The 25,594-nt window shown below is 41.1% G+C and overlaps 2 protein-coding genes across 7 annotated transcripts; one reads left to right on the forward strand and one right to left on the reverse strand.

Annotated features, from left to right (window-relative positions):
* Positions 1–284: 284 nt before the first annotated feature.
* CEP104 (centrosomal protein 104) lies at positions 285–21,415 on the reverse strand. 3 transcript variants are annotated; one of them, XM_033007545.2, is made up of 22 exons: positions 21,308–21,415; positions 20,767–20,880; positions 20,097–20,270; positions 19,643–19,781; positions 18,914–18,979; positions 18,446–18,522; positions 18,111–18,279; positions 17,745–17,903; positions 15,786–16,034; positions 14,696–14,899; positions 14,006–14,173; positions 13,075–13,248; positions 11,375–11,551; positions 10,851–11,057; positions 10,238–10,354; positions 9,585–9,621; positions 9,010–9,091; positions 8,302–8,410; positions 7,857–7,995; positions 7,344–7,411; positions 5,757–5,847; positions 285–4,509 (listed from the first exon to the last, which is right to left on the reverse strand). In XM_033007545.2, exons 2-22 carry the CDS (start codon positions 20,877–20,879, stop codon positions 4,373–4,375), a joined length of 2,856 nt encoding a protein of 951 aa, XP_032863436.2. In that variant the 5' UTR covers position 20,880; positions 21,308–21,415; the 3' UTR covers positions 285–4,372. The 3 variants fall into 3 exon arrangements, with proteins under 3 accessions (XP_032863436.2, XP_042650564.1, XP_009974418.3); XM_042794630.1 differs by having other exon boundaries at positions 14,039–14,173; positions 20,767–20,931; positions 21,308–21,398; XM_009976116.3 differs by having other exon boundaries at positions 20,767–20,931; positions 21,308–21,398.
* On the forward strand, positions 21,379–25,485 carry DFFB (DNA fragmentation factor subunit beta). Of its 4 annotated transcripts, none has more exons than XM_042794633.1 (7): positions 21,762–21,875; positions 21,947–22,112; positions 22,166–22,378; positions 23,086–23,165; positions 23,328–23,498; positions 23,736–23,836; positions 24,335–25,485. In XM_042794633.1, exons 1-7 carry the CDS (start codon positions 21,762–21,764, stop codon positions 24,549–24,551), a joined length of 1,062 nt encoding a protein of 353 aa, XP_042650567.1. In that variant the 3' UTR covers positions 24,552–25,485. The 4 variants fall into 4 exon arrangements, with proteins under 4 accessions (XP_032863438.2, XP_032863441.2, XP_042650567.1 ...); XM_033007548.2 differs by having other exon boundaries at positions 21,947–22,073; positions 22,190–22,378; XM_033007547.2 differs by having other exon boundaries at positions 21,379–22,073; positions 22,190–22,378.
* Positions 25,486–25,594: the final 109 nt, after the last annotated feature.

The following is a 25,594-nucleotide window of genomic DNA, read 5'->3' on the forward strand; positions in this document are numbered from 1 at the left end:
CGCAGGGAGGGGGGCTGCTCTTGAGGCGTCTCTGCAGCTCAGATGGATGAAACCAACGTGGTTGACAGTCAGGTACGGGATGGAGAATTAGATCATACAGAAAACAGCCCAGGAGACCGGGACCACAGGCTGTTCTTTAAGAACGATGTACCGTCAGTGCTGGTCTAACGCTTCCAGTCCAGCAGTTTGGAGAACTTCTTTCCATTAGCCAGACCTGCACCCATGTAACATTTTTGTTCCAGAATGTTTTGCTCGAGACTTCACAGCACAGGAACAAACTTCACTGTTTTTCACACCAGTGTTTATTTTGTCACTGCAGAAAACACAGGTAGTTTATCAAGTGAAAGGAAGCAGCCCATGCTTTCAAAATTACATCGGTGGTACTACTATGCTCAAAGGTGGTCCTCTCACATCCTAAAAAAATTCCATTTTCTCACTTCTGTTTCCAATTCGTACCATTGAGTAGTTATTATCATCTTTATACCTCACTGTAGCAGTCCATTTTTTTAGTCTAAAGCAGTCTCAGTGAATGTTACACACTCTAAAATATTTAAATTATTTCGTTAACATGTTGCTAAAGAGCTATTTGGATCTGAAAAAAAATTCCAGAGCCCTAAGATGCAATGTGGTGTGCCCAAGACTATGCATTTGTCTTAAAAGCTGTCTGACAAAGGCCCTGCAATGAGCTTCTCTTGCACATACCTAATTCCCCCTCCCTAGGTAAGGAAGGTGGGTGGTAAGGGGGAAGGAATCTCCTATGTGACAACGTCTTGCAGTGAAAAAGCAGCAGGGAGTCATTGCCCGGGTCCCTAAGGCATCATTACTGTGCTGTACAATGGAGCGAAGAGAAAAGCTGTCACTGTGCTTGCTCCAGAGCCCCAACAACCGCCCGGGGAGACAGGCAGCCCGAGCACAGAGCTGCAGAAAACACGAGAAACAAGGGAAAATGCCTCGGAAGAGAAGGTCTGTAAAAGTGCCTGACCTAGCTCCCAACTCGGGCTACTCAGGTCAGTCAGCACTGGCAAATATGACCCTCACTAGAATTAATAGTGTTTGTGGGGCCTTGGTTTTGGTGTTTGGTTTGTTTGTTTTTTTAATTCAAGTCTTGTTTTCTTTTTTAAAAAACAAGTTTAAAAAGTTGTCCCCGTAATGTTACAAAATAAAAAGCACACATCCTGCTACATGCAGGATTTAACTGGTTATTTTAATTACAAGTTGCTTGATTGGGTTTAAAAAACATGATTGAAGAGCAATGTAGAGCTGTATTTACTAATTCAATACACATATTCTATTGGCCAATCCAAAATACATGGAGGACCTTTGTAATTTTTTTTTTTTTCATCAAACTTGCACAACAGAAAGCTCACAGTTTTACATCCAAAAGAAGAAAGTGCTCTGGCCAACAGCTCATGAACCTGCAGTCCATTGCAAATGCTAAATTCTGAGTAAAATCAACGGTTATTTTGTTTGCATAAGGAATCAGGTTCTCAAATAGGAACCTGTGTCACTAAAGTAGAAATAAAAATACATATATAACTGCTACTATATATATATTCCTAACATATGTATATTTATTGATATATGTATTTGGAAAAGTTAAAGAAACAATTTATATAAAGACCTTCAAAATACAAGCGCACCTGTAAAATCTATAAGCTTGTAGATAGGCTGCACGCCAACTATAAAAAATGCATATTACAAAATCAGTGCTGTATACACAAAACAGCAGCGCAAATTCACTCTGTGGTAGCAAAAAACCTCAACCCCCAAACCTCTACTTATATTATCATAATTGCTCATTCTTGTACCTGTGGTGGACATAGACATGAGACCAATTAATTCTACCCTGGAAAGCAACTGCCTGAGTGTTACAGGTAGAAATGTTAGGAGTGTTGCTTTAGGTACAAAGCTTCATACATTGTGTCTTTATAATAGAATTTGTTCTCTTTAAAGTTATTAAATGGCCACATGCTGTAGTCTATGGATGTTTATTTTAATCAAGATCTAACTAGAGCAACTCAGTATTAGATCTGGATTTAGAAGCGAGCTGAGAGAAAGTACACTAAAGCTGGAAAAAAGGTCTAAATTTATTAATACAAGCCTTTCAGGGCCCCAGTAAGATTTTTTTTATTTTCTTTAAGGGGCCATTCTTGGGGATATATTTCAGAATTAACTGTGAGATTTTAAAGCATAACTTTAACAGTAGCTCCATCGATACACACTCTTATTATGTACCTAATGGGACTCTTGCGGTTTCGCTGAATCCTTTTGTCAAGGGGACTAATAAGGCACTTAGTGCACAGCAAGAGGCAGCACACAACAGCTATTTCATGTTACTTCCTAGTAACGGCATGTCGTATGGCAACAGCCAACCAGCCCTTCACCTTTTTTATTTGGTGCTAATTCTTGGTGCTGAGTGGCGCTTTGGGTCCTGCTCTACTGCCTTTACAACTCTAAACCTGAAATATAGGTAAAGGCCAGGCTTCCACAGCAAAACCACTTCTCACCACGCATGGCTTGTGTTACTCCTAGAGCCTCTGTGGACCCAAGGAAGAGACATCTATTTCACTTGACATTATTCACATGCTTAAGCTCATAAGATTACAGACACCGGTATTAGAAAGGAGAACAAATTATCTGTCAAAATGATATTTCTAAGCATTTTAAAAATTAGTGGAAACATTATATAATGGCCCTGATCCAATTCCTTTCCTTGCAGGGTCAACTAGAGCTTTCAGCTGACTTACGAGGTGTTCAAAGATAGCAGTCAGTTTTAGGAAGAAGTACAGTTCCCATTTCCAGTGAAGGAACCAAGAGTTTTAGAGCCTAACAAAAATAAATGGACTTGTAAGCTTTCACAATGGCTATAAATTTGCCCCATTTTACCTGACAAAGTTTATCATGACAAATGGAGGAAAAGGCAGCTGTTGTAAACACACTAATAGTGTCTTTCTTGCTATCAAAACACACTAGGTCCTGGCATAGCAGTTAAACCAGTCACCAAAGAATGGCATGATTATTTGCCTTACTTCATTATACTTGAGGAGTGGACTCCTGAAAAAGCATTCCAATTCCTGGCATTACTTGCAGACAGGCCCTAACTGAAGCAAATAAATCCACACTATAGAATTTGCAGCGGAAAAACCAAACCCCACAGCTTTCCTTGCCTACACTGCGATTCTTCCTTTTTTTTTTTTTTTTTTCCTTTTTTTCTGCCAGCAAACCCATGAGGAAGAATTTTGCTTTAGGGAACTGTTATTTTACCCATTAATTGGTTCAAGAGTTTATCTATACAGGATCATACAGGTCTTTCAGATACCCAAGATACACATTTCTTATAGTCTGACATGTATTTCCTCCTACACGTGCATGCATTTTTCATTTCACTTTATGCTGCTGCACATCATAGCAGATGAACGATGGCATTGCTAAGATACCAACACCATCATCCCATCAAAAGATCCTGAGCAACTGCAACAAGCCGATTTTGCTCATCATACATCCACATTTTCAAAGGTGTTTCTACAAGTCTAATAATGATGAATTCTCTGTAAATGCACTGCTGTAATGTGGAAATGCACACAGGCAGCCGACCTCATAGCCAACCGGTACACACAGTTTAACTTGTGACCTATTCTTCTACCACAAATGTCCGATGGCAAGACAAACAAAAATTACTGACACTATTGCTTTCAGCATGTTATAAAGTCAATTTTGGCAGAAAACTATTAGCAATCTACTCTGCAATTATTACATTGAAGTGATCAGGTGGTGAAGTCAGCTAATACAGGTATTAACACCCAAGCTTTCAGAATATATAATTGCAAACAAGTGTTACACTTAGATCAAAAGAGCAAATGCTTTTCAGCTCTGTCCTGACAGTCTAGTACAATTTCTGCTTAGTAGGTTTCTTTCTCTTCCCCAAAAGAAAGCTGAACCACAGATGACTGTGGCTTTTGGATCTTAAGGAAATTCCTTACTGGACCACAAAACCAGACAGTTAGAACCACAGCCCCAGAGTAATCCCATAACCAGAGCACAGCCTCTGGGCTGACTGGGACAGCAGCTACACACTGTGGCCATGTTAATTTCACACTCATCAGGGAGTTTTTTTAATATGAGGAACCAGCCAAAGACCAGTGCACAGCCTTCCTTGTGCCACGCAGGGAATGAGAGCACTTCTAGGAGAAACCCACAGTGCTGCACAGCCAGCTAACACCGAAGTTATCAGACTAGGCAAGTGCTGCTCAAGGCTGATCTACAGCCCCATGGAGTCAACTGAAAAAGCAGGTATGAGTCGCCCACAATTTATAAATAACTATTAACAACTATATGCCCAGTTACTAAGACAAAGTGAAAAATACTTGTCCTGTCATCGCTTTGAGTATGTTTTGCCAGTGCTTTTATTTGAGCCCCCTCTTGGGGTTGGGATCTTGCTTCCTATAGAGGGAGGTCGAGCTTTTGCACCTGGAGGACCTGGTTTCTTTAAATACTGGCCACCTATTTTGCCTGTGAAGAGAAAATAAAGATTGTTATTGCAAGCACATCTGGTCCCAGTCTTGAATTTTATCTCCCATTTTGATTCTCAGGATATATTATGTCTGAATGACTGACACTAGTGTCTAAAAGCTGGCAGGCATCCAGTCTGAGCCGCATCTCATACCAGGAGCCGTAGGACTAAATGGTCAGGGTTCCTTTCCTACCTCTAGGAAATTACTCTGGAGCTTTAGGTGTGTCCAAGCAGGATTGAAGTTGCTTCTATGTTTCCAAATTCTAAGCAGCAGCGAGTTAACTAGCATTGTCATTAGCAAGTAGAAACAGCAATTTGAAGACAGACGGACAGACATTAAGGGAGGTCCAGTTCAGGACTGGAAACTGTTGAGTTTAACTGCATTCATTTACAACAGCTGAAAGGGATAATTCAACAATTCTTTCCAGGAACTTGGAGTTGTTGTGAAACACAGATATGAGCAAAGCAAATACGAGGCAGAGGAGATTAGCAACAACCTGAATATGCAGCAGACTAACGAGCTCTGGAAAAAAGTCTGAAGGAGAAAGGTTTTCAATGTTACTGGCCAAATGAGTTTTGGTACTTGCAGGCAGTGAAAATAGCTTGTTTGTTTAACTTCTGAGTTTGGGAAATAAAGGATTTTGCATGTGCTTCATAAATAAAGATGACTGTTAAAAAAACCCAACACCTGACATCAGCGTCAGTTTCTCTTTGTTGGTGAGGAAGCTGCACAATCATAAATTCTGCCTAGCTCCTGGGTCTGAACTGAAAAGGAAAGGCAGTACACAGCACTAACTATTCAATTCATCTTGTAATTAGGATTAGATTAGCATCCTCTGATTGGACATTAAAAGCTGAATCAGGCTCTCGGTTCTCTGTCAGCGTTCAGGAGCTTTCCAGAATGTTAACTGTTTAGTATCACCACTAATTGTTCTATTCATGGTCATACTATTATGCAGAAAAAAACCCTGAACTGATCAAGTTATCAAATATGCCAGTTTCCCCAATCAACTGAGTTAATGCCCTCATTTTGAAATTACTGTTACTGAATGATTTTGAGAATTTGCTCCCTAAGTATACTGCAGTCTATACCAGCATAAGAAGTACCAGTTAGGTTACACAAATACAAAAAAAGTGTTGAACAAGTAATTAAGAGCCAGCTTGCTCTCAAGGATGAAATACTTTTCTTAGGTAAAGGCAACACGGTAAAAAGCATAATCATTATTATCATGAAATAATATCTTACCAGGCTGCACCAGAAGAGTTTTATTTATTGGGGATAACCTCCGTTGATTCATTTTACAGCCATCACTGCCCATTAGGTGAGCTTTCCAGGCCTAAAGTCAATTAAAAATAAGTGATATTACAGTATCAGTACAATTAGCCAATCTTTTATCTAGTCACTATGTATGCACATACACTTTTTAAAACATGGGAAAAATGAGAGTTGTATTCAGACTTGATGGCAATAGCATTTTAATCTGCTCACTTATAAAAGTATGAGCACCTTATGATGTACTAAGTGAAACAGAAATTGATATATCTATTTTTTTAATATCATTTAAAAGGTACATCACAATAAAAAAACCCAGCCAGATTCTAGAAATTAAAAGCAGGTGACACTCATTTTGTTTTTTAAATTTTCTTAACTGAGTTCAAATCAGGAAAAAAAACAATGTACAAATAACATGGTAAATCTTTTCATCTATACATATTTTAAACTGAAAAAGTGTGGGCATAACTACAAGGTTATGATAATAGTTAAAGCATTCAGCAACCTGAAGGAGTAGGAGTAGAAAACATGACAGCCTCTTTAAACTAGAGGCTGTGTGAAGCCTCTTACTTACAAGAACAATTTGGTCAGAAGCAAAAAAACCTGAAAACCAAAAAGCCACATCCAAACAACACGTACATATCTCAACAGATGTTTCAGATTAGCTACAGTATTTTCTGAGCTCCTCATGCTGGGCAAAGCAAAAAGGATTCAGAAATAAACTTGGTTTTTAGAACAGAAGCACTACTCAACGGTCCCACTGAACAGAAGAAAATGACATAAATTACATATCAGTCATTGACATTTAACTGGATCTAATACTCAGTATGGAGTTGTTGGCTGCCTCCTGGACAGTCTTTTTCTGAAAATTAAATCATACACAGAACTACTTACATATGACCATAATGTACTGTTAGATGATTCATATAAAAGACTGAACCAGACATGTTAAGTAACTTCTGAACAAATCGCTTTTTATATAATACCAATACATATTTGCAATCGCTGAAAGCACATTTTGGAGCTGGCATGTCACAGATTTCACAGCAACAGGCAGTTATAGGGACCAGCACATAGAAATTAGAGAGAGGCCATCTCGACTCTCTTGACAATTATAGCAGTTCTTGCTTACTTTCTTCATGTCAATTTTTTCTTATACCCAAATCAACCACATCTTAATCCTGAATGCCATGTTGGATGTGCTCAGTCCTGCTGCAGTATTTTAAGCTGCATAATGTCACTCCAAACACCAAGGCTGACAACTGAACTCACAGAATCTGGTAGCAGTGGGGAATTTGGAAAGATGTAATGTGTATAGCTGCCTATGCAGGAGGAGAAAGACCAACACCAAATAGCCTGTAGCCCTGTGGTTCCAATATACACCTTTAAGAGTAGAAGACCCAGGTTCAAATATGGTCCCCAGAGTGTGAGATAGCCATTATAGACCCTGGCAATAATTCAAGCAAGTTCCTAAGTTGTTGAGTATAAGTCAGTGTTAGAAGACGACCTGAATTCAGTCCCAGTCACATAACTTCAGGCCAATCTGGAAGGCAGTCCTACCTCTTCTCCTGGGGAAAAGTTGTCATGGCACAACGGGCAATGGTTTGCCACATTTTCTGGTTTGGCAGCTGAAATTATTAGAAAAATAATGTAAGTATGACAAAGATAGGCTAATTTCAACTACAAGAGGAAAACTTGCACAGCAAAGAGCATAAAACTACCCCCAGCTAAACCAGCTCCTACACTATCATTAACCGCTCTCAGAGAAGTCCCATGTTTAATCATCTACATCAAAACAAGATCAAAAGGAACAATAGGACTTAATCTGCAAGGATGTGGTAGAAGCTTTCTCACTCATCTCCTCACATACATTCATAGAAGCGAAGCATTTCAAGCACTGGGAAACTCAGGCATTTATTCCAAAAGCGTTCCCTCCTGAGGATTTACCAAGATTTCTAAATCCACAGTGCAGTACCTAAATAGAAGCGGTCCGACTTGCCAAAGATACACAGTATTTGGAAGTCTGACCGACTTGACCTTTGAAGTTCAGCCTTCCTGTTCAAAATGACTCACCATTGCAAGTCTTGCTCTTAATATGTTTGGGCAACTCATCTTTTGGAAGGGCCTCACTGCATCTTTGACATTTCCCAAAGTTGTCCTTTTTATCACAATCAGTCAACAAGTGCTCTGTCAGGCTTGCTATTTCCACCACCTGCAACAGAGCAAGAGGCACCCAAGCAGATTTGTACTGCGCTGAGTAAATAAGGGTAGTATTTTAAAAACTGCTTATGTGATTTCTGGAAGTGAAATCTCACTTTCCAAAATGACAAAGGGAAAATTCAATTTTAGTCCAGTTACTAATGCAATTTATAATGCTGTTATTTTCAAAAAGCACTACCGAAGATCACACAGTTGTGTTCAGAATTCATCAACCTTAATGTTTAATATCTTATAGCACCTTAAAACAAGAATAACAACAGTTAATGTCTTGTAGTAGCTCTAGAAGTTTATGCCTAACCTGTTTGCAGTGCTCACATCGGGTTAACATTGGGCAGTGTTTCCAGTAATGGAGATCCAATCCTTCCTCTGTGAAGGATTCATCCCTTTCACCACAAAAAATACATAAGCTAGGAAAAAAAAATACAAACAACATTAACATCAGAGTGAAATGGATGAACCTTGTTTCTTTTCTTAGAAACTATTCTGAAAAACACCTAGCATCTTGGTACACCTTATTTTTGCTGTGTAGTGCTGACCTTAGGATAAGGCATGAACAGATAGTATCATATAATTTATGGCAATTACAACTATAAAGCAGTTGTTTGTATAGAGAAACACAATTCCAGAAAAGCACTGAGCACTGAAACTGGCTTTCATGGCTCCGTAATTTTCAAATGCTTTCTCTACACCCTTATGCTACAATGCATGTGAAAGCTACAATATATCCTTGCCTTATTTTATACTGGCAGTTGAACAGTAAACTGTGGCAATTTCTTATTCCACAAGCAACTACTCAGAAAAAAAGTTCAAGGTGACACTATTCAAGAACTTAAAAAGTCAACATCTAGGATTCCCTGGTAATAATGCCAAATCTGTTAGAAGAGATATTCATTGTTTCAATGCTGAAGGTATTAGCTGTTGTTGTACTGGAAAAATGTTATTCATGTTATTAGCTTGTAGGTTATACTAAGTGCTTAGGTGAGTAGAGGATGCTCATCTAACTTACTTATCCAAGTAATTTGCAACAGAGGAATGATTAGCTGGAATCTCTGCTGCTGCAGGCTGTGGGCTTTCGTTTACCTGGTAACCTGTAAAAAGAGAACTATTAAAACCAAGATCACATTTTAATTATTTTTCATGCGTGCCTAGAAATACCGCTTCTCTAGATCTTAACAGCAGAAAACCTAAGAGAAGCTCACCATTGCCATACTGGTAAACAAGCACTGAAAGACAACAGACCTGTAGACAGTTGGGAAACTATTTCTTTATTGATCTACAACGGTAAAATATTTTAGTGGTTATTTTTACATGTAGTAGATGGTCTACTTCAGGCTGGGGAGAAATCTGAAATCGTTTCAACCCAAGCCATACTAATTTATTAGAAATTAACTGGTTAGCTAATGGTAAATTTTGTTTTGTGAACTCAGTGGTTACCTCTATGGCAGGTTGAGACTCAGCCAATCCAAAGCACTCTGGCATGTTTTTAACTAAGATAAATCAATATTCTATTAAGCATCTACAGTGTTTCAAAAACATCTTGAAATATTTCTACATTTCTTAATACTATTTTAAACTACTTACTTCGATTCTTTGGCTTCTGAAAATCAGATTCTTTCTCCTATTGAACGAAGAAATTTAAGTCAGAAATTTTCTTAATGACTCTGCTGCTTACCAGGGAAAAAGAGAACAGATTATATTCTGATTTTTGTCTGTAATTAAAAGCTTAGAAGCAGAGCCAATGCATTACAACATCTGTGCGTCTGGTCCTGCAGGAAATCTCTCAGGTATTGAGGCAGCAAGCTTCTGAGGATGGACAAACAGTCCTACTTCCTGGCACGTGGGCAGCTGACTACCTTTCTAAGGTTCAGACATAAAACTTAATGGATGTGTAGTACAGCATGCTTCTGGAGGGCCTTGACGCACTCAGTACAATTTCTATACTCTAGCTGGTACAGAAACACTTAGACTTGTAGAAACACTCTCAATTTTACCATACGATAGACAAAGCTGTCATAAAAAAGAATCCAAATTTTATACTATGTTAGGAAAAACAACCCCCCAGATTTTAAGCTGGACTGTTGAGGGGGTAAGTGCATGTCACGGAGTCCCTTTTTTTTTTTTTTTTTTTTTTTTTTTTTTTGTTTATAGTGAGAAAGCTATGTTAATTGCCGCAGCCTGTGATACCTGAGGAAAAAAGGATTAAAAAAAAAAAATCAAAATCAAAACACCCTAACCTTTCCAGCTTGAACTTCTGCTTGTATCTCCTTTAGAGCTGCCAGCTGATCTTGCAAGACTTTTATTTCTTCCTTCTTCTGTTTCTCTGCTTCTTCTGTTGCTGCCTTTCTCTGTGCCTGTCAGGAAATACTTCTGATTACAACAGGTTTTGAACCATCTGTCATATAGAAGAGATTGCAAAACACAGCAACACAGAACAAATGGTCAGTGCAGTACAAGAAATATCCTGCTCAGTTAAATGTTTGGTCTGTCGCAGTAACACCTCCCTCCCTCTGAATTCCTCTGTGCTACCTGAAGGAAACAGAGCATTTCCTCTCTGCTTACCATTTCCAAGGCTAGCCAGCATAAAACAGTATATGTATATTTTCCAAAATGATTGTATATTCTTTCAGAAGTACCATCTGTGTATTCTTTATAGGCTTTATTCATAAGAGTGAGCATATGTAATAAACTGAACACCAGCTTTTTACACTAAGCAATGTTAACAACACACTTTAGGGTGCTCCGCTACATGTGTCATTCGATGCCCAATATAGCTATGCAATCTGTACACTGCTCAGCTGAATGCAATGTTTAAAGTAGCTACGTATGTTCTGCAATCTTATTACATACCCTAATTTCAGCTTCAGAAAGTTTACCATCTATTTTAGTAAAGCCATCAAAGAGTGTTTTATAGAGAACAGTCTTTCGAATGCTTGCATCATCTGGAGGAAGATATTCCAGTATAGCAGCCTTGTGCTTCCTGTACATATCAAAGATAATCCGCAACGCTACATCACGAACTTCATAAACTCTGTGTTCCAAAGCTCCCGTTGCAAACTGAAAATCATAATAATAATGAAAAAATTATGCCTCTCTTTTCCCATGCTTTTTAAGGACTTGTTTATTAGTCTAAGACAATTATTTCACTGCAGTGGGAGAAATCTTCATACAGACAGGTTTTTGCAAACACTTTTTGACCCAGTAATTCATTTTTCCCTGTACTGGCATCTTGCGTCCTCACCAGGTTGTGTGTTGTCACCTCCAAGAGGCGCAAATTCTCTTCAGTAATTCACTAAGCACTCCAAAACAGACAGACAAGCCCCAATAAAACAGTAACAGAAAAAAATTAATGTGCTGTAAACTCAGACTCCTACCTTCATGACGTTGCCGATGGTAAACCCAGAGTTTTCAGTTCCCATGTCTTTCAAGAGGCATTCCACTAATTCCACCTGACTCATTGCCAGATGTGTTGAGGAGTTTGGTTTTAATGGTTGAACCAAGTGAACTGGAACAATCTGAAGAGCTTTAACTTCACTACACAGTGCCATTTCCTATAAGCATACAGAGAGTCAGTGTGCATGTAGGAATGCTAAAGGAGGAAAATTAACTGTCTTCGCAAAGTAGTTATTCTAAGTTACTTATAACAAGTAAAATGAAATAAGCCTTCCATAAGAAGTAGCTGCTTATTTGTTACTTTAGCAGCCAAAAGTTGCTTGCAAAAGCTTTGAGATGTTTGGTCTTGCTTTTGGCATCGGAGAGAAAGCTACTGAGAAATGGAGAAAGTTTTAAGACATGCTCAGATTAGTTATAGAACTGGACCGTAAGAAAAATTTCAAGAACTCCATCTTACACTGAGCTACCTCAGGAAGAAGTAGATGACAAGAGTCACAAAGGATACAAAGTCTTCACATTGCATCAAGATGGATTTCAAGAGTGCTTCAGAAGACACATAGCAACTTGTAATTTCTCATTCTATTCTGCAAAGAATCTTAAGGGCAAAATTCTGCTGTTATTCAAAGCTCAGTGTTTCTTCCTTTGCGGGTAGCAGAATGTTTAATAACTCCAGTTCCTGTCAGCTGACAGACACTGGAGCAACGATGGTGTCCTGAAGTCCTCTTCCTCAGGGCCAGATGCACTTGTCACTGGGTTGGGTGCTCTGTTTTGGACATACTTACTTCAAGAAATACTGACACTTTCCCCAGAGAACTGCTATTCAGGCAGTGTATCATCTATTAGCAGCCATACAAAATAAACACATTCTCCTTTTCTCCAAGCCATGTTCTGTCTACGAAAATACATTTGTAACCCTTTCTCATTTCCTTTCTCATTCAATTACAAAATCTATTATACCCAAGCCAAACAGTAGTAATAAAGTTACCTGTCACCTTTGGGGTTCCAGTGACACACCAAGACCACTTCACACAATAACTCTGTTAAAATTTTAGTTACATCTACAGCCAAAGAAAAGTCTTTTTCCTCCATGTGTGGATGTAAGCAAGGATAAATGACCCAGAGCCAGTGACTCACCCCACTCCAAGGACTGAATTAACACATTTTCACACTGAACTCCTATTCTTTCTTCTAAATTCTACTGGAAAATAGAGCCTGTAATCCAGCAGCTATTCACAGCTGCTCTCTGTCAGCACTGAGCAAGGAATGGACTGCTTCTTTTAAAATGGGCATTTTTAAATGCTTTTGCTAAGCTGACTTTAAAAACAGACTATCAAAAATGCAATCAAATTGCAACACAGCCTGAGTGGTATGTTGTACTTTCTTGCTCTCATCCCTGTAGATCACTTGCAACCAAGAAGAATGCAAGAGTCACACCCGTCTTGCATCTGCAGCAGCAGGTATCTCCCCACGCTGTGCCCCCCAACAAAGGCGACAATACAGGCCTAGAAGAAACACTGCAAAGATACTAAGCTGGTGCTACCACTTTGTTTTCCACATAAGGCATACTCCTTTACAGCAGCAAACTCTGGACTGGAAGTCAAGTCTGGTTAGATGCACCCACCTGTGAGCTTGGTGACATTCTTAATGCAAATCAAATGGTAATTTGAAGAAAAGCACCTACCTGAATAAAGTTAGAAGCCATAAGGCGAAGACGGGATGAAGAGTCTCCTGTTCTAGAAAGCAAATTTGGGAGTGTTTTTTCCACACAATGAGAAGTTTCTAGCTTTCCTAGTTTATGTTTTGGTATATATTGGGTAATGATCATTTTTAAAAGCTTCAGGGAAGCTTGAAAAACCTGAGTTAAAAAGAAAAATGAAATACTGAACAAAAATACCACACAGATCCCTGTTTTCAGGCAATACTGTAAAATCTTTTCTGCAGTTCTAAAGAACAGCAGTAACACAAATCTAGAATTACAGTAACACTGTTAATGGAAACTACTTCAGATACCTCTCTTCCAGAAACATGTTGCTAGGGCTTAGGGGAACAGCTTCAGAATTTGTTTTATAAAGAGTAACATAGCTCTTGATTTTTTTCTTTTCTACTTGTCTAAGGCTTATTTGAAGCCTAAGTCTCCTTAGGCTAACTGTAGTCTCTCGAGTAGGAAACTAAAAGTTAGTTCATTGCTGTATTTCAACTTCACACACAAACACTCCAAAAAAACCCCAAAAAACAGCTCAACTGCACCAGGAATTTACTGCATCAGCAGTTGTTTCTCAAACTCATTAGCCCAGGACCGTATTTTCCATGCTGCTGAATGCCAGACACTGCCCAGTCCTTGATTCTACCTAAAAGCTGGTATTCCAGTTGGTTTTGGTTGGTTGGTTGGCTGGTTTGGTTTTTAATTTTCTTTGGTTTTTTTTTTTTTTTTTTTTTTTTAAACAAACTAACAAACAAAAAAAAACACAAAAAACAAAAAACAAAAAACAAACAAACTTAGTCAACAGTAGTTTTACAAACTATTTGTTCAAAGTATCTTAACCACATGGTTCTACAATTCTGGCTGCTAGTTCTTCACTGGAGCATTTCTTATCAAACATATCACAACTTACTGAAGACACTATGTCTTTGATTGCTCTCCTTACAAGAAAAATGGCAGCCCTCAGCATGTTCTTTAAATCATCCTTCGGAGTGCTTACTGACATTTCCATCAGCTTCTCATACACAGCCAGTAATGCATCTTCACGATATGACCAAGTTTTAGAATATGCTCCTGAAACCTGAACACAGAACAAGTTTATCTTTGAAAAAGTCAATACTGATATTTCACTATTTATCCAAAATCTCTATACAGAAACAGCCTCAAAAGAACATATGAACTTAAGCATGAAATCCTCAGGTTTTTCATATAAGAATCTGGCTTTTATTAAAGCACATATTTTTGAAAACTGGTAAGTAAAATGGATTAACGGGTCAGGCTCAAGGAACAATGGTTCAGGCATAGTAATGATTTCTCTCCCTACAAAACACTGTGGGTATTCTGATAGAGTCTGTGCCCTAAAGCAGTCTACCAGGTACTATCTCCTTAGTAGCTCATCAAGTGATCAATCATAAATGCTACAACATCATGTAAATGTTGAAAACAGAGACATATATCCAAGGTCAAATTTTTATCTCAGATTTTTAAGTAACAGCTCTGAACAGGTAAAAATTTTATCAGTAAGTCTTTGTTGACAGAGAGCATATCAAATGCACTCAACACAGATCACAATAATCTAGGGGTTTATTTTGTTGTTCTTTACCAAAGCTTCTCCAAAAACTTCAACAGCAGGGCTGGCCTCCCTCAGTGACTTCTCAGTTAATGGTTCAGGTTCCCCAGTAAAGCCACTTCTTGGGGTATCGCTGATACCCTCCTCAGTCATCTCCGGCTCAAGGTACACAATTGCTTCATCAGACTGCTTACAGATAGCTGGAAGAGGTCTCTCATCATAAGGTAAAAATTCAACCTAACAGAGAAAATAAATTTTACTATTCTAGAAATTATTTAGATGTGAAGTTGTTTCATCACTAGTTGGATTCACCTCAATGCATTTTTCTCCCCATCAAAGCAGTATTGCTTTACAAGTAAGTACAGATGCAGAAATTCCCTTAATAACATCATGAAGAAATGGAATCGGTGCCTGTGAACAAAACTTGTTTCTTGTCTATGGAATACAATAAAACATACACAAAATGCCTTTTGTGGAAGTGCACACATCTACAAAATAAGTCACCTGTTGATAAGAAGCCAACAAGTCATAAAGCTTAATTTGTTAAATTATTTTAAGTCAATATCTATTCAGAGAGAAGACTACTGCTGCTGGAGCCAACAGCAGCCCTCTTTAGCTTTGCCAAAAGCTGGAGCAGCAAAACCTAAAGATCAAGCTAACTAGATACCATGATTTTCTTCTTTTCTTTAGACATTACACCAAGACTCTTACCCTACAACCACATTTCAACAAATTTCCTTGCTGCTCTAGATTCACCCAACATGATCTCTAAGGAGATTTATGAAGCTATTAATGAAGCAAACAGAATTCAGCTTCCACTATACTGGCTATGTGACCCTGGATTAGTCATTTAATGTCTATTTGCTTCCATTAATTTATCTGTAAATCAGGTATGATCCCTTTTTGCCTCAATCTCAATTAACACTTCTAAAAACTTCCAAAGAAATCCAAGAAAGAGAAAGCCCAATGACAATTATGAGATGGACACTGCTCAGCAATACAGTCAATTTCAGATACTACATAAACCATGAGAATAACCACAAAAGACCTTGCTGTTCTGAAGGTTGAATACAAGATCATTTGCCGTGGCAGATTTCTGCAGTAACAAAGGCACACTACTCACATTTTCTTTGGGAAACACTTCCCTGGCGGTTGTGGGATGAGTCACAGGAGGAGGAGGGGACTGATGAGGAGCAGCGGGCTCAGCTGAAGTGGGATCTGTTGACTTCTCTTCCAGCAAAGGCTCTGTTTGCCATGGCTCTCCTTTCTGTGGTTCTGTGTGCTCACACAGAGGTGAATTTGTAGCTTTCGTGTGCTGAGGATTGTCAGTATAAATCATAGGCTCTGAAGACAATTCAGGTGGTTTTCGAATCTGAGAAAGGGAAGGGCATTTTATAAAGCAAGGCTATCGATGTACCAAAACCAGAGTTAGCACAGCTACAACTGATGGTCAACACGATTCTGCTGCTTTCAAGTAAATATCCGACCTCACTCACAGACGTGTAATCATTTCCACTGGACACAGCTTTACGAAACAATCAGAGAGTAATTCTTTGTGTGAGTGTGTGTGGAGAGATTATAAAGCTTCCCGTTCCGAGATCAATATACAACGATATATATCTTATCGCATTAATTCTGTATTGCCAGCATAATCCTTTTTTCATCCCTCCAAAATATGAAAGAATACCTTATTAATCTGCATTGGGTAGCTCTGAAATTACACAAAACTTTCAGGATTCTACTGTCATTTGCTTGAGACCTTAAGAGTTTAATGCAGTGTAATTTATGAAGAACTAAGCATGTTCATAAACCACTACATGCAAGCATTTGTTTAGGGAAATCCACTATCCAAACAGAAAACTCTAAATCCATATGTAATTGTCATAAAAATTGGAGAGACACGCGTTTGATGGATGGACCACTCAATGGATAAGGAATTGGCTGGATGTTTGTACTTAAATTGTTGCAGGCAATGGCTCAACGTCCAAGGGGAGAGCAGTGATGAGTGGCGTTCTCAAGAGTCAGGGCTGGGCCCGGCGCTGACTAACACCTTTGGTGACATGGACAGTGGGATCGATGCACCCTCAGCAAGTCACCAATGACACCGAGGTGTGCGGTGTGGTGACACGCTGAGGGCAGGGATGGCATCCAGAGGGACCTAGGCAGGCTGGAGAGGGAGGCCCAGGCAAAATTCCTGGAGTTCAAGGCCAAATGCAAGGTCCTGCCCGTGGATCAGGGCAATTCCCAGCACAAACCCAGCCTGGGTGAGGAGTGGCTGGAGAGCAGCCCCAAGGAGAGGGACTGGGGGGGTTGGTGGGGGGAAAACTGCCCGTGAGGCAGACCCGTGCGCTCGCAGCCCAGAACCCACCCATGCCCTGGGCTGCAGCCAGAGCAGGGGGGGCAGCAGGGCCAGGGAGGGGATTCTCCCCCTCTGCTCCACTCTGGGGAGACCCCCCTGCAGTGCTGGGTCCAGCTCAGGGGCCCCCAACAGCAGGACACGGAGCTGCTCAAGTGGGGCCAGAGGAGGCCACGAAGATGCTTGGGGGGTTGGAGCAGCTCCCCTGGGAGGCCAGGCTGAGAGAGTTGGGGGGGTTCAGCCTGGAGAAGAGAAGGCTCCGGGGAGACCTTCGAGCAGCCTCCCAGGGCTTAAAGGGGGGACAGGAAAGGTGGGGAGGGACTCTTGATTGAGGGTTGGGCATAGGATGAGGGGAGATGGTTTCAAACTGAAAGACAGCAAGTTCAGATTGGATCTAAGGCAGAAATTCTCCCCTGTGGGGGGGGTGAGGCGCTGGCCCAGGGTGCCCAGAGCAGCTGTGGCTGCCCCCTCCCTGGAAGGGTTCAAGGCCAGGTTGGATGGGCTGGGAGCACCCTGGGCTGGGGGAAGGGCGCCCTGCCTGGGGCAGGAGGTGGCACTGGAGGGGCTGTAAGGTTCCTTCCAACCCAAACTGTTCTTTGGTTTGATTCTATGATTAAATACCTGTGTAACAACTCTTATTCCCTGAATTAATTCTGGTTGCTCTGCCATTTCTGTTTACAACACCCACATGATAAATTGTCCTGAATTAGGAATAACAGTACCCACCATCAGCTCTGAATCCAGAAGGTCGTGGAGCTCTAGTTGCTGATACACCTTCAGACGGTACATTTCCATTTGCCGTTTTTTCATTTTAGCAAGATCATAATCCTCTTTCTCCACAGCATAGCGCTTCTCTACCTCATACCGTCCAAGTCGTTCCCCAACCTAGAAGATGGTATAACAAGCTACCTTGGAACCACATTACTGTATATATGTATACATTCCAGTAAAGTTATTAAATTAAGCTACCTGATTTTAAAATTACTGTTTTGGAATACTGGAAATCATTACCATTCCACATGAACACTAGGGTCCCTGATGAACCACTGGAACACTGTTCAGCTTAAGAGATAAACAGTCTTTCAACAATACCTTTTGCAAGTCTGCAATAGCTTGTTTGAGTTTCTTGGCATAATCGTAGCGTTCATGATGGACAGCTTCACGCTTCTTCTCATCTAGTCTACGTATTATCTGAGCAACTTCTGGATCCTGGTACATGTCAAAAGCCAAATCATCCAGAGGTGAAATGGAGTCAGGTTTCCTGAAAATATAGAATCAACAAAATAAACTTTCAGTTATTCCAAAAATAAACCAGGCTGAGCGTGTCTTCTCTGTTCACTAGCAGGGAACTACCAAATGTAGAGACTGAGAACTACTTTAGACTGAGTAGACATTTTCCCAGGGTACCTGCACAAGAATGTCCTTACCCAAGGTAAGTTCCATCTAAGGCAGGATCATCTGATTTAATTCCTAAGTAGTGGTCTATCAGCTTCTCTCTGGAAGGCTTTGTAAAGGGAGGAAAAAAAAAAAATCTTAATGCATATTCATCAACATCAAGTGTGCATTCAGGAGAGAAATACTGACTTGCCACAATCAACATAAGCTATTCAACTTATAATACTTAGGTTTTGGGGCATATTGAAACAAGAGAATTTGGAGAGGCTGAAAATGCAAGTGTTCCAATAGATTATGTTTTATTTTTCGTATCTGCACATTAGGCTCAATTTTTGAGAACTTTCTTGATTCAAGATAACATTAAAAAAATTTTCAAAATCAATACATGACAGCTCTGCTGCAGCACAAAACAGGCAGAAGAAAGATACATTCCATTACCACAAGAACCCTGTAACTGAACATGAAGCAACAGTAAAAAGACAGGGATGCTTTGCACTTACAGTATTATTGCTGTCATTACTGTGGTCTGCTGGATCTCCAATAATGTTTATAGCTACTAGGGCAACCTGGGACAAATTTAAAGAAAATGTAAATGCATAAGGTCATTACTTTATCCATATCTTACGAAAACTGATACAAAAAAATTGGGACAAAATAAAATAGGACCTGTGGTCTCCAGTGTGGTATGGAAGCAAAGAAAAGCACTAAGTGCTAAATATACTTCAAGCTTCATTAAAAATTTATTACCAAACCTAAAGACCACATTGTAGTCATTAGTTGTTCCCTTTTCTGGTCTGGGATGGAAATGAAAAGAGTCACTGCAGAATTAAGGCGGACATTTGTTTTTTCTGTACCTGGACGGCTGTGCAACACCTCTGCTTAATGCCACATCAGTTCCTAGAGACTAAGAGTAGCTTTGTAGCAACTACAAAGCTGTTCTCAGAGGAAGTGTTTTGTCTTCAGCAGTGAGCTTGCTGTGCAGTCTAAAACTCGGCATGAAAGGCAGTAATAGAACATGCACTCAACTCGTTTGTTCTGGATAAGTCGCATGTACTTGGTCATGATTCCAAGTCACTCATAATCTCTTATCTGTATTTTCTGTTTTAAAAGAAGCCAAAAATAAACTCAGGAGCTTTCAACCAACATTTTTAGTTTCTACAAATCCAGGGAGCAGATTTCTATGCCTATTCATATATCTATACCAAGTAAGAACTCTTAACTGAACTTACCTGACCATATAAATTGTATCTGTTGACATAATTTTTATGGAAAATCAGCTTCAGGTACTGGCCAACTGCATCCATATACACAGATTTTAACTCTCGTGCTTTGAAATCAGTCTTTTCATTGTCTGAGAGAGGGACATATCTGAGAAGGAAAATGTAAAAAGTAAGCAGGGAAAACGTACAGCTGTAGTTTTCCTCCTCGGGTCAGTACTTTGACAAGGTTTAAAACTCCCCCATAACTGAAACAATGTGTGCTGTCATCTGACAAGACTGTTCATCTGCATCATGCCTCTTACACCCCTGTCTTCAGTTTTGTTACAGATATAAGCAAGTATGAAATCTCTTTACTGCTTGCAGCACAGCATATCAATGTTGCGTGCAAAGCATAATGAATATTATTTCCTACTGACGCCTTTCTGATTAAGGTAACAAAACGATTTAGAGCTTTTTGACTTACCCTAGTCTGTGAAACCTTTCTGACTGATAAGGAGCAAAGTATTCAGGTAAGCTCTCACTGATGTAGAACTCAATTTTGCTTGAAATCATGTACTGGTGAGCAAGCAACTGCAGTTTTCGTATTCGACATCTCTCCACCAGCTGCAGAACAATTTCCTGTGGATACTGACAGAGTCTGAAAACATACACAATTTCTGAATCATCTTTTTAAAGATGCCTTCACTTCCAACTTGAGCAACATTTAATTATGAAACTTTCCAAAGTTATTAAAGCTTAAGTCAGCGTTACAAATATCGTAAAAAGAAGCCAAAGGAGTAGAGTAGAAACACTTTTCTCTTCACTTTATCACATGCATGTGTATGTTAAAATGCCCCACACATATCTAGAGGGTGTGCTGAGAAGACTGGATTTTTAATACTAAGCCAAAGCAGCTGCAAACTCCAACACTGACAAGAACAAGAATAGTTCCCTTTTTTTCTTTCAAATGACTTTATTTAAATGCAATGTGATGCCTCTAGGGGGTAACCAAGGCACTTTTTTCCCCAGGATAAGGATTCCATGGGATTAAAGTAACATTTTTGGTTTGATACCATTTGGTTTGGGATGCTGTAAACTACTCTGACCATGCACGGTACATCTCCCATTCGTTTTAAACTCACTCAGTGCAGTACCTGGGTGATCGCCATCCATTCACTGTCGGTGCGTGAACCATCAGCTCTTTTGCGCTGAACCCATCTTCGTGTCCCGATGAACTGATAACTATAAAACCGATCTTGTGTGGCATCCTGCAGAAGCGAGTGAGCCAAAGCAATGGTGTTTTAAGCTTATGCTAATCCCTGGAAGGACAATTAAAGAACACTGAAATGCTACAGTCAACGGACTAAATTCTGTGGTCCATCAAGTCAACAGATGATGACTACAAATCTAAACTTTCTTTAATTAATATTGGCACTATAAACCGCACCATGTTCTTGTGCTGAGCATTTAGTTAGTACTTAGTGAAATGAGGGTTTAGCTAACTTGTTTGCCAATAAATTCAATCAAATCTGGTAATCCAAGACAGAGTTAGAAACCATTTCAGTTCCAAAACACACACAGGAGCTATCCATATCATCTGCTGCGTACTTGAGCCAGAGTCAAAAACCAAACAATAACGAACAGGATCAATTTAGCACAGCTAAATCTTCATAATTTTCATAGCTAAGCACACACCTTGGCTGCTGACAGGGATGGCAGAGGCAGGGAGGCAACGACGGGCAGGCCAAGCGCCAAAGAGCCCCCACGCCCCGGTGCCGTAGTGATATTATGGCATTAATTTCGGTTCCTTCCCGCCTCCCCACCGGGCCCGGCCGCTTCTCCACAGGAGACGGCAGCCGGCCGAGGCGGTCACGGCGCTGGCTCAGGGGAACGGCCGGGCCGCGGACAAAGCCGCCCTATGCGGCGGGGGAGGCTCGCCCGGCTGGGGGGGAGCGGAAAGGAGGGGAAGTGGAAAAGGAAGGGGTTGGGAAAGCGGCCGGGCCGGAGCAGGCCCCACTTGCCTCACCGCGGCCCCACCGCTGGGTCTCCTGGCAACGCCGCGCCCACCGCCGCTCATGCGCGCCCGCCCCAGCAGCGCCTCGGGGCGCATGCGCGCCTCTGCAGCGGCGGGAGGACAACGGGCGCCGCCATGTCGGAGCCGCTGCGGGCGTTCCGCCTGCGCGGGTGCGGAAGCCCGCAGAAGTTCGGCGTGGCGGCCGGGAGCTTGCGCGGGTTGCTGCGGAAGGGCTGCCGGCTGCTGCAGGTGCGGGCCGGGGACCGAGGCGCGGGGTTGCGGGCGCGGGCCCGCCCGCCTCTCACCCGCCCGGGGTGCAGCTTCCCTTGCCAGGCAGCCGCCTCTGCCTCTACGAGGACGGGACGGAGCTGACCGAGAGCTACTTCCGCGCCTTGCCGCCGCAGACGGAGCTGGTGCTGCTGGGCCCCGGAGAGAGCTGGGGGGGCTGTGAGTGCGCTGGGGGGGGCGGGGGGTGTCTGCGTTTGTGTGTTGGGGGGGAACAACCGGCAGCGGGGCAGCGCCCGGCCGCCGCCCCTCAGCCGGCGCCGCGTCGCCCGCCGCAGGTGTCAGCGATCTCGAGCGGTTCCTGGCCGCCCTCTCCGCGCAGAGGGACGCGGTCGTGGCGGCGGCGCGGAAGCTGCTGTCGGACGAGCGGGCCCCCCGGAGGCAGAAGCTGCTGGCGGATCTCCTGCACAACCTGAGCGAGAACATCCTGGCCGAGCACAGGGAGGAGGACGAGAAGTGGTTCGAAGGTGCGTGTGGCGCCCGCAGGGAGCTGCCGGGTCGCGCTTGGCTCCCCAGAGCCGCTTCTGTCAGTTTTACTGTGCTTGAAGGAAAAAGCCGATTAAAAATTTGGGAGCCCTTCTGGATGCAGTGATTTGGTATCTGGCCAGGGGATTAGTTACTGCTTACATGAGCATGTGATTTTTAGTTTCTTTAAAAATATATGCATATTTACTATCAGAAAATGGTAAAACCCCTAATGTTCCCTATTGCTCTATCCAAGATCGCTATGGAATACATTTTTTCCATATTAACGGTGGTCTGTGTTTACAACCTTTTAACAATTTTCTAATAGTATATTGGTAACTTGAATGTATCAGCCAACTAAGCTTTATGATTTCTTTATACTTTCTTTGCAAAATCCCTCTCCCCTTCCCAAGTCATTACTGCAGTTCTTCCTGAACACCTTGGTTTTCTTTTGACAGTCTCTTAGTATTCTGTGTATGCACATTTATGAGAAACATTTAACAACTATATCAGCTACTGCTCTCACAACAGATGCTCTGCATGGCCCTTTTAAGGGCTAACAGCAGGGTAGTCTTGAACCAGTAAAATAAAAATGGGAAAGAAAAAAGATTGTGCATACTGAGTTTGTGAAAAGAAGGGATAAATATCCAGCTAGGCAGAAGTGCAGCACTAAAAGTACTAAGTTACAACACAATCTAACTCCCTCTAGGTCTAGAGTCTCGCTTCAAGAACAAATCAAGCTACATGCGATACAGTTGTGAAAGCAGAATACGAAGCTACATGAAAGAGGTAAAAGTTTCTGTTGAAGTAACTTTCAAGCTGCTAGTAAAAGTAATTCTGTGACCATGTACCTATAAAACACTGACAGTGCAACATACTGATTGTAGAGAAGAGCCTCAGGCTGCTGCAGACACCAAGGAATGATTGTTGGTTTTTTTCCCCCCCCTCTAGGTTAGCAGTTCTATTTCAAATGTTCATCCTACAGCAAAAGATGCATATAAAAGGATAATTGACCTGATGTCAGATAAACTGAAATCTGTGAAATATAACGGATGCTACTTTGACAGAAGAGAGGAGGAGGCAGTCCGCCTGTGCACTACAGAGGGATGGTTCTCTTGTCAGGTAAGTTCAGCGCTTTCTAAAGCAGAGAGTCTTGGTTCCAACAGGCTGTAGCATGACTCGCAATGACATTAGAGGAGGAAAACAGTTACTTGGAAGGTTGCATAGTGCAGTGCCAGGTTTGGCGGGGTGACGTTGTCATAGCATGCATGATCTGTTCTTGGTTAGTTAAAGCGAGCGGAAGGACAGTGCTGGGGTGACGAGCAGTACGCCTGTCATCGTAGCTGTTTTGTTCCACAGGGACCTTTTGACAGAGATGACTGCCCATGTAAGCATTCGATCAACCCCTACAGTAACAGGGAAAGCAGAATCCTCTTCAGTACCTGGAATCTCGATCACGTGTATGTACAAAGTATTAATCCAGACTTACCTGTTTCGTGCTCTTCATCTTAGGCAGGAAGGGTAGAGCCATTGCATCTTTACCACCCTCACTGTGCAGTTAACTCTGCTACGAAGAGTGCATTGTGATAAAAGATGCCTGGATGCTGCAGCTGTTTCTGATAACATACACTCCTGAAGACAGATAATAATGCTGTCTCTCATTAGCTGCTTTGCTTCCGTTCAGTTCTGCTTTGTACAGAAACACACCCCTCCTCACCACATTATCCTTTGTGAAGACTCCTCTCTGGCAAAAACCCATAGACCCATTTTCAGGCATTGTGCACTTGTGAAGCAAACAGGATTTGCTAAACTAATTTCCTCAGGAAAAAAAAAAAAAATCAGAAACCTAGTTACGGTGAAAGAATTCAAATTCTGCCTGGTTCTAAAAGGAAGATGGAGACTTGATTATTATGAAAAACTTTTGATGGCAATATTGTTTTCTCTTTTGTGTACTGAAGAATAGAGAAGAAACGTGCTGTTGTCCCAGAACTGGCAGAAGCAGTCAAAACACGAGGTGGAAGAGAAGTGAACTGGGAATACTTCTATCAGCTGCTGTTTACTGTGGATAATTTAAAACTTGTACATATTGCTTGCCATAAGAAAACCAATCATAATCTCAGCTGTGACAAAACTAAAATTTACAGAAAAAAGAAGCAAAACCACAAGATTTCATAGTACTATCTCTGGAATTGACTTCTTCAAAATCATGTCACGTGATATCATTTTTAAATAGCTCTGGTTTCTTTAAAAAAAAAGCTTATTTAGGAGTCCCTGGCAAAAGAGACTTGCTAAGTAATTCAACTACAATCTCACAACACATACATTCATGCCTAATTCTGCTTTCCCGCCTTCTCACTGACTATAAGCCTTCCTTTGACCACACTGTGTTAAGCGTGATAAAATAGAGCTGTGAGTCAGAGATAAAAAATGAGGTCAGAGGCTGACACCGATTATGCCCAACGATCTCTTTCTTTCTGTGACAAATGTAAGCCCAAAACTCACAGCACACAAAAATGAAACTTGGACAAAACATTTCTTAAACTCATCTGAGGGGACTTGTAGAACCATTTCTCTGAATGTTAATCCAAACAAAGAATACTTTAGGATAATTATTTAGCTCTGTGCCTTTTCCAGGTAGCCAACAGCTGTATTTCAGGTATGCCAAAGGGCGATTCAGTGACACAGCTTCTGGCTCTTCTGTACCAAAATACCTGCACTCATCCATGGCAACTCCATTTGCTGCTGCTTTAGACACGCATCTCCCAGAAGGAAGAGCAAGGCCATGGCATAGCTTTGCTTTTACCACCTTTGTTCTTTGTCATCTTTCCCATTGATTTTCCTCTCCTTTCAAACAGCTTCTGCCTCTTTACCTTCATGTTTGCTTGAAGCAGTACAAGCAATGTTACTGTATAATAATCATGTTTACCGGCTGCTTTAGAGAATATTGCTTTTGCAAAACACTTCCTACCTCAGGTAACAAAATACAAATAGATCAATTTTTACTTGAATTTTTTTTTTTAAATATCAGCTGATAGCAACTGAACTTTTAGGGATTGTCAGTGGAAACGTGATTTTTTTTTTTCTTTTTTTAATAAAAAAATTACCGCCATTTTTCTGTGTGTGTATGTGGAAGCAGAGGTGCACAAGTGGTTAATCAGGCGTAATACAACATGGCCAATACAGACTAGAAAGCGTGAGTGCAGGGAAACATGTTTATG

The sequence above is a fragment of the Tyto alba genome, unplaced genomic scaffold (genome assembly GCF_018691265.1).
Source record: "Tyto alba isolate M040663 unplaced genomic scaffold, T.alba_DEE_v4.0 Super-Scaffold_20000042, whole genome shotgun sequence".
Taxonomy (NCBI): domain Eukaryota; kingdom Metazoa; phylum Chordata; class Aves; order Strigiformes; family Tytonidae; genus Tyto; species Tyto alba.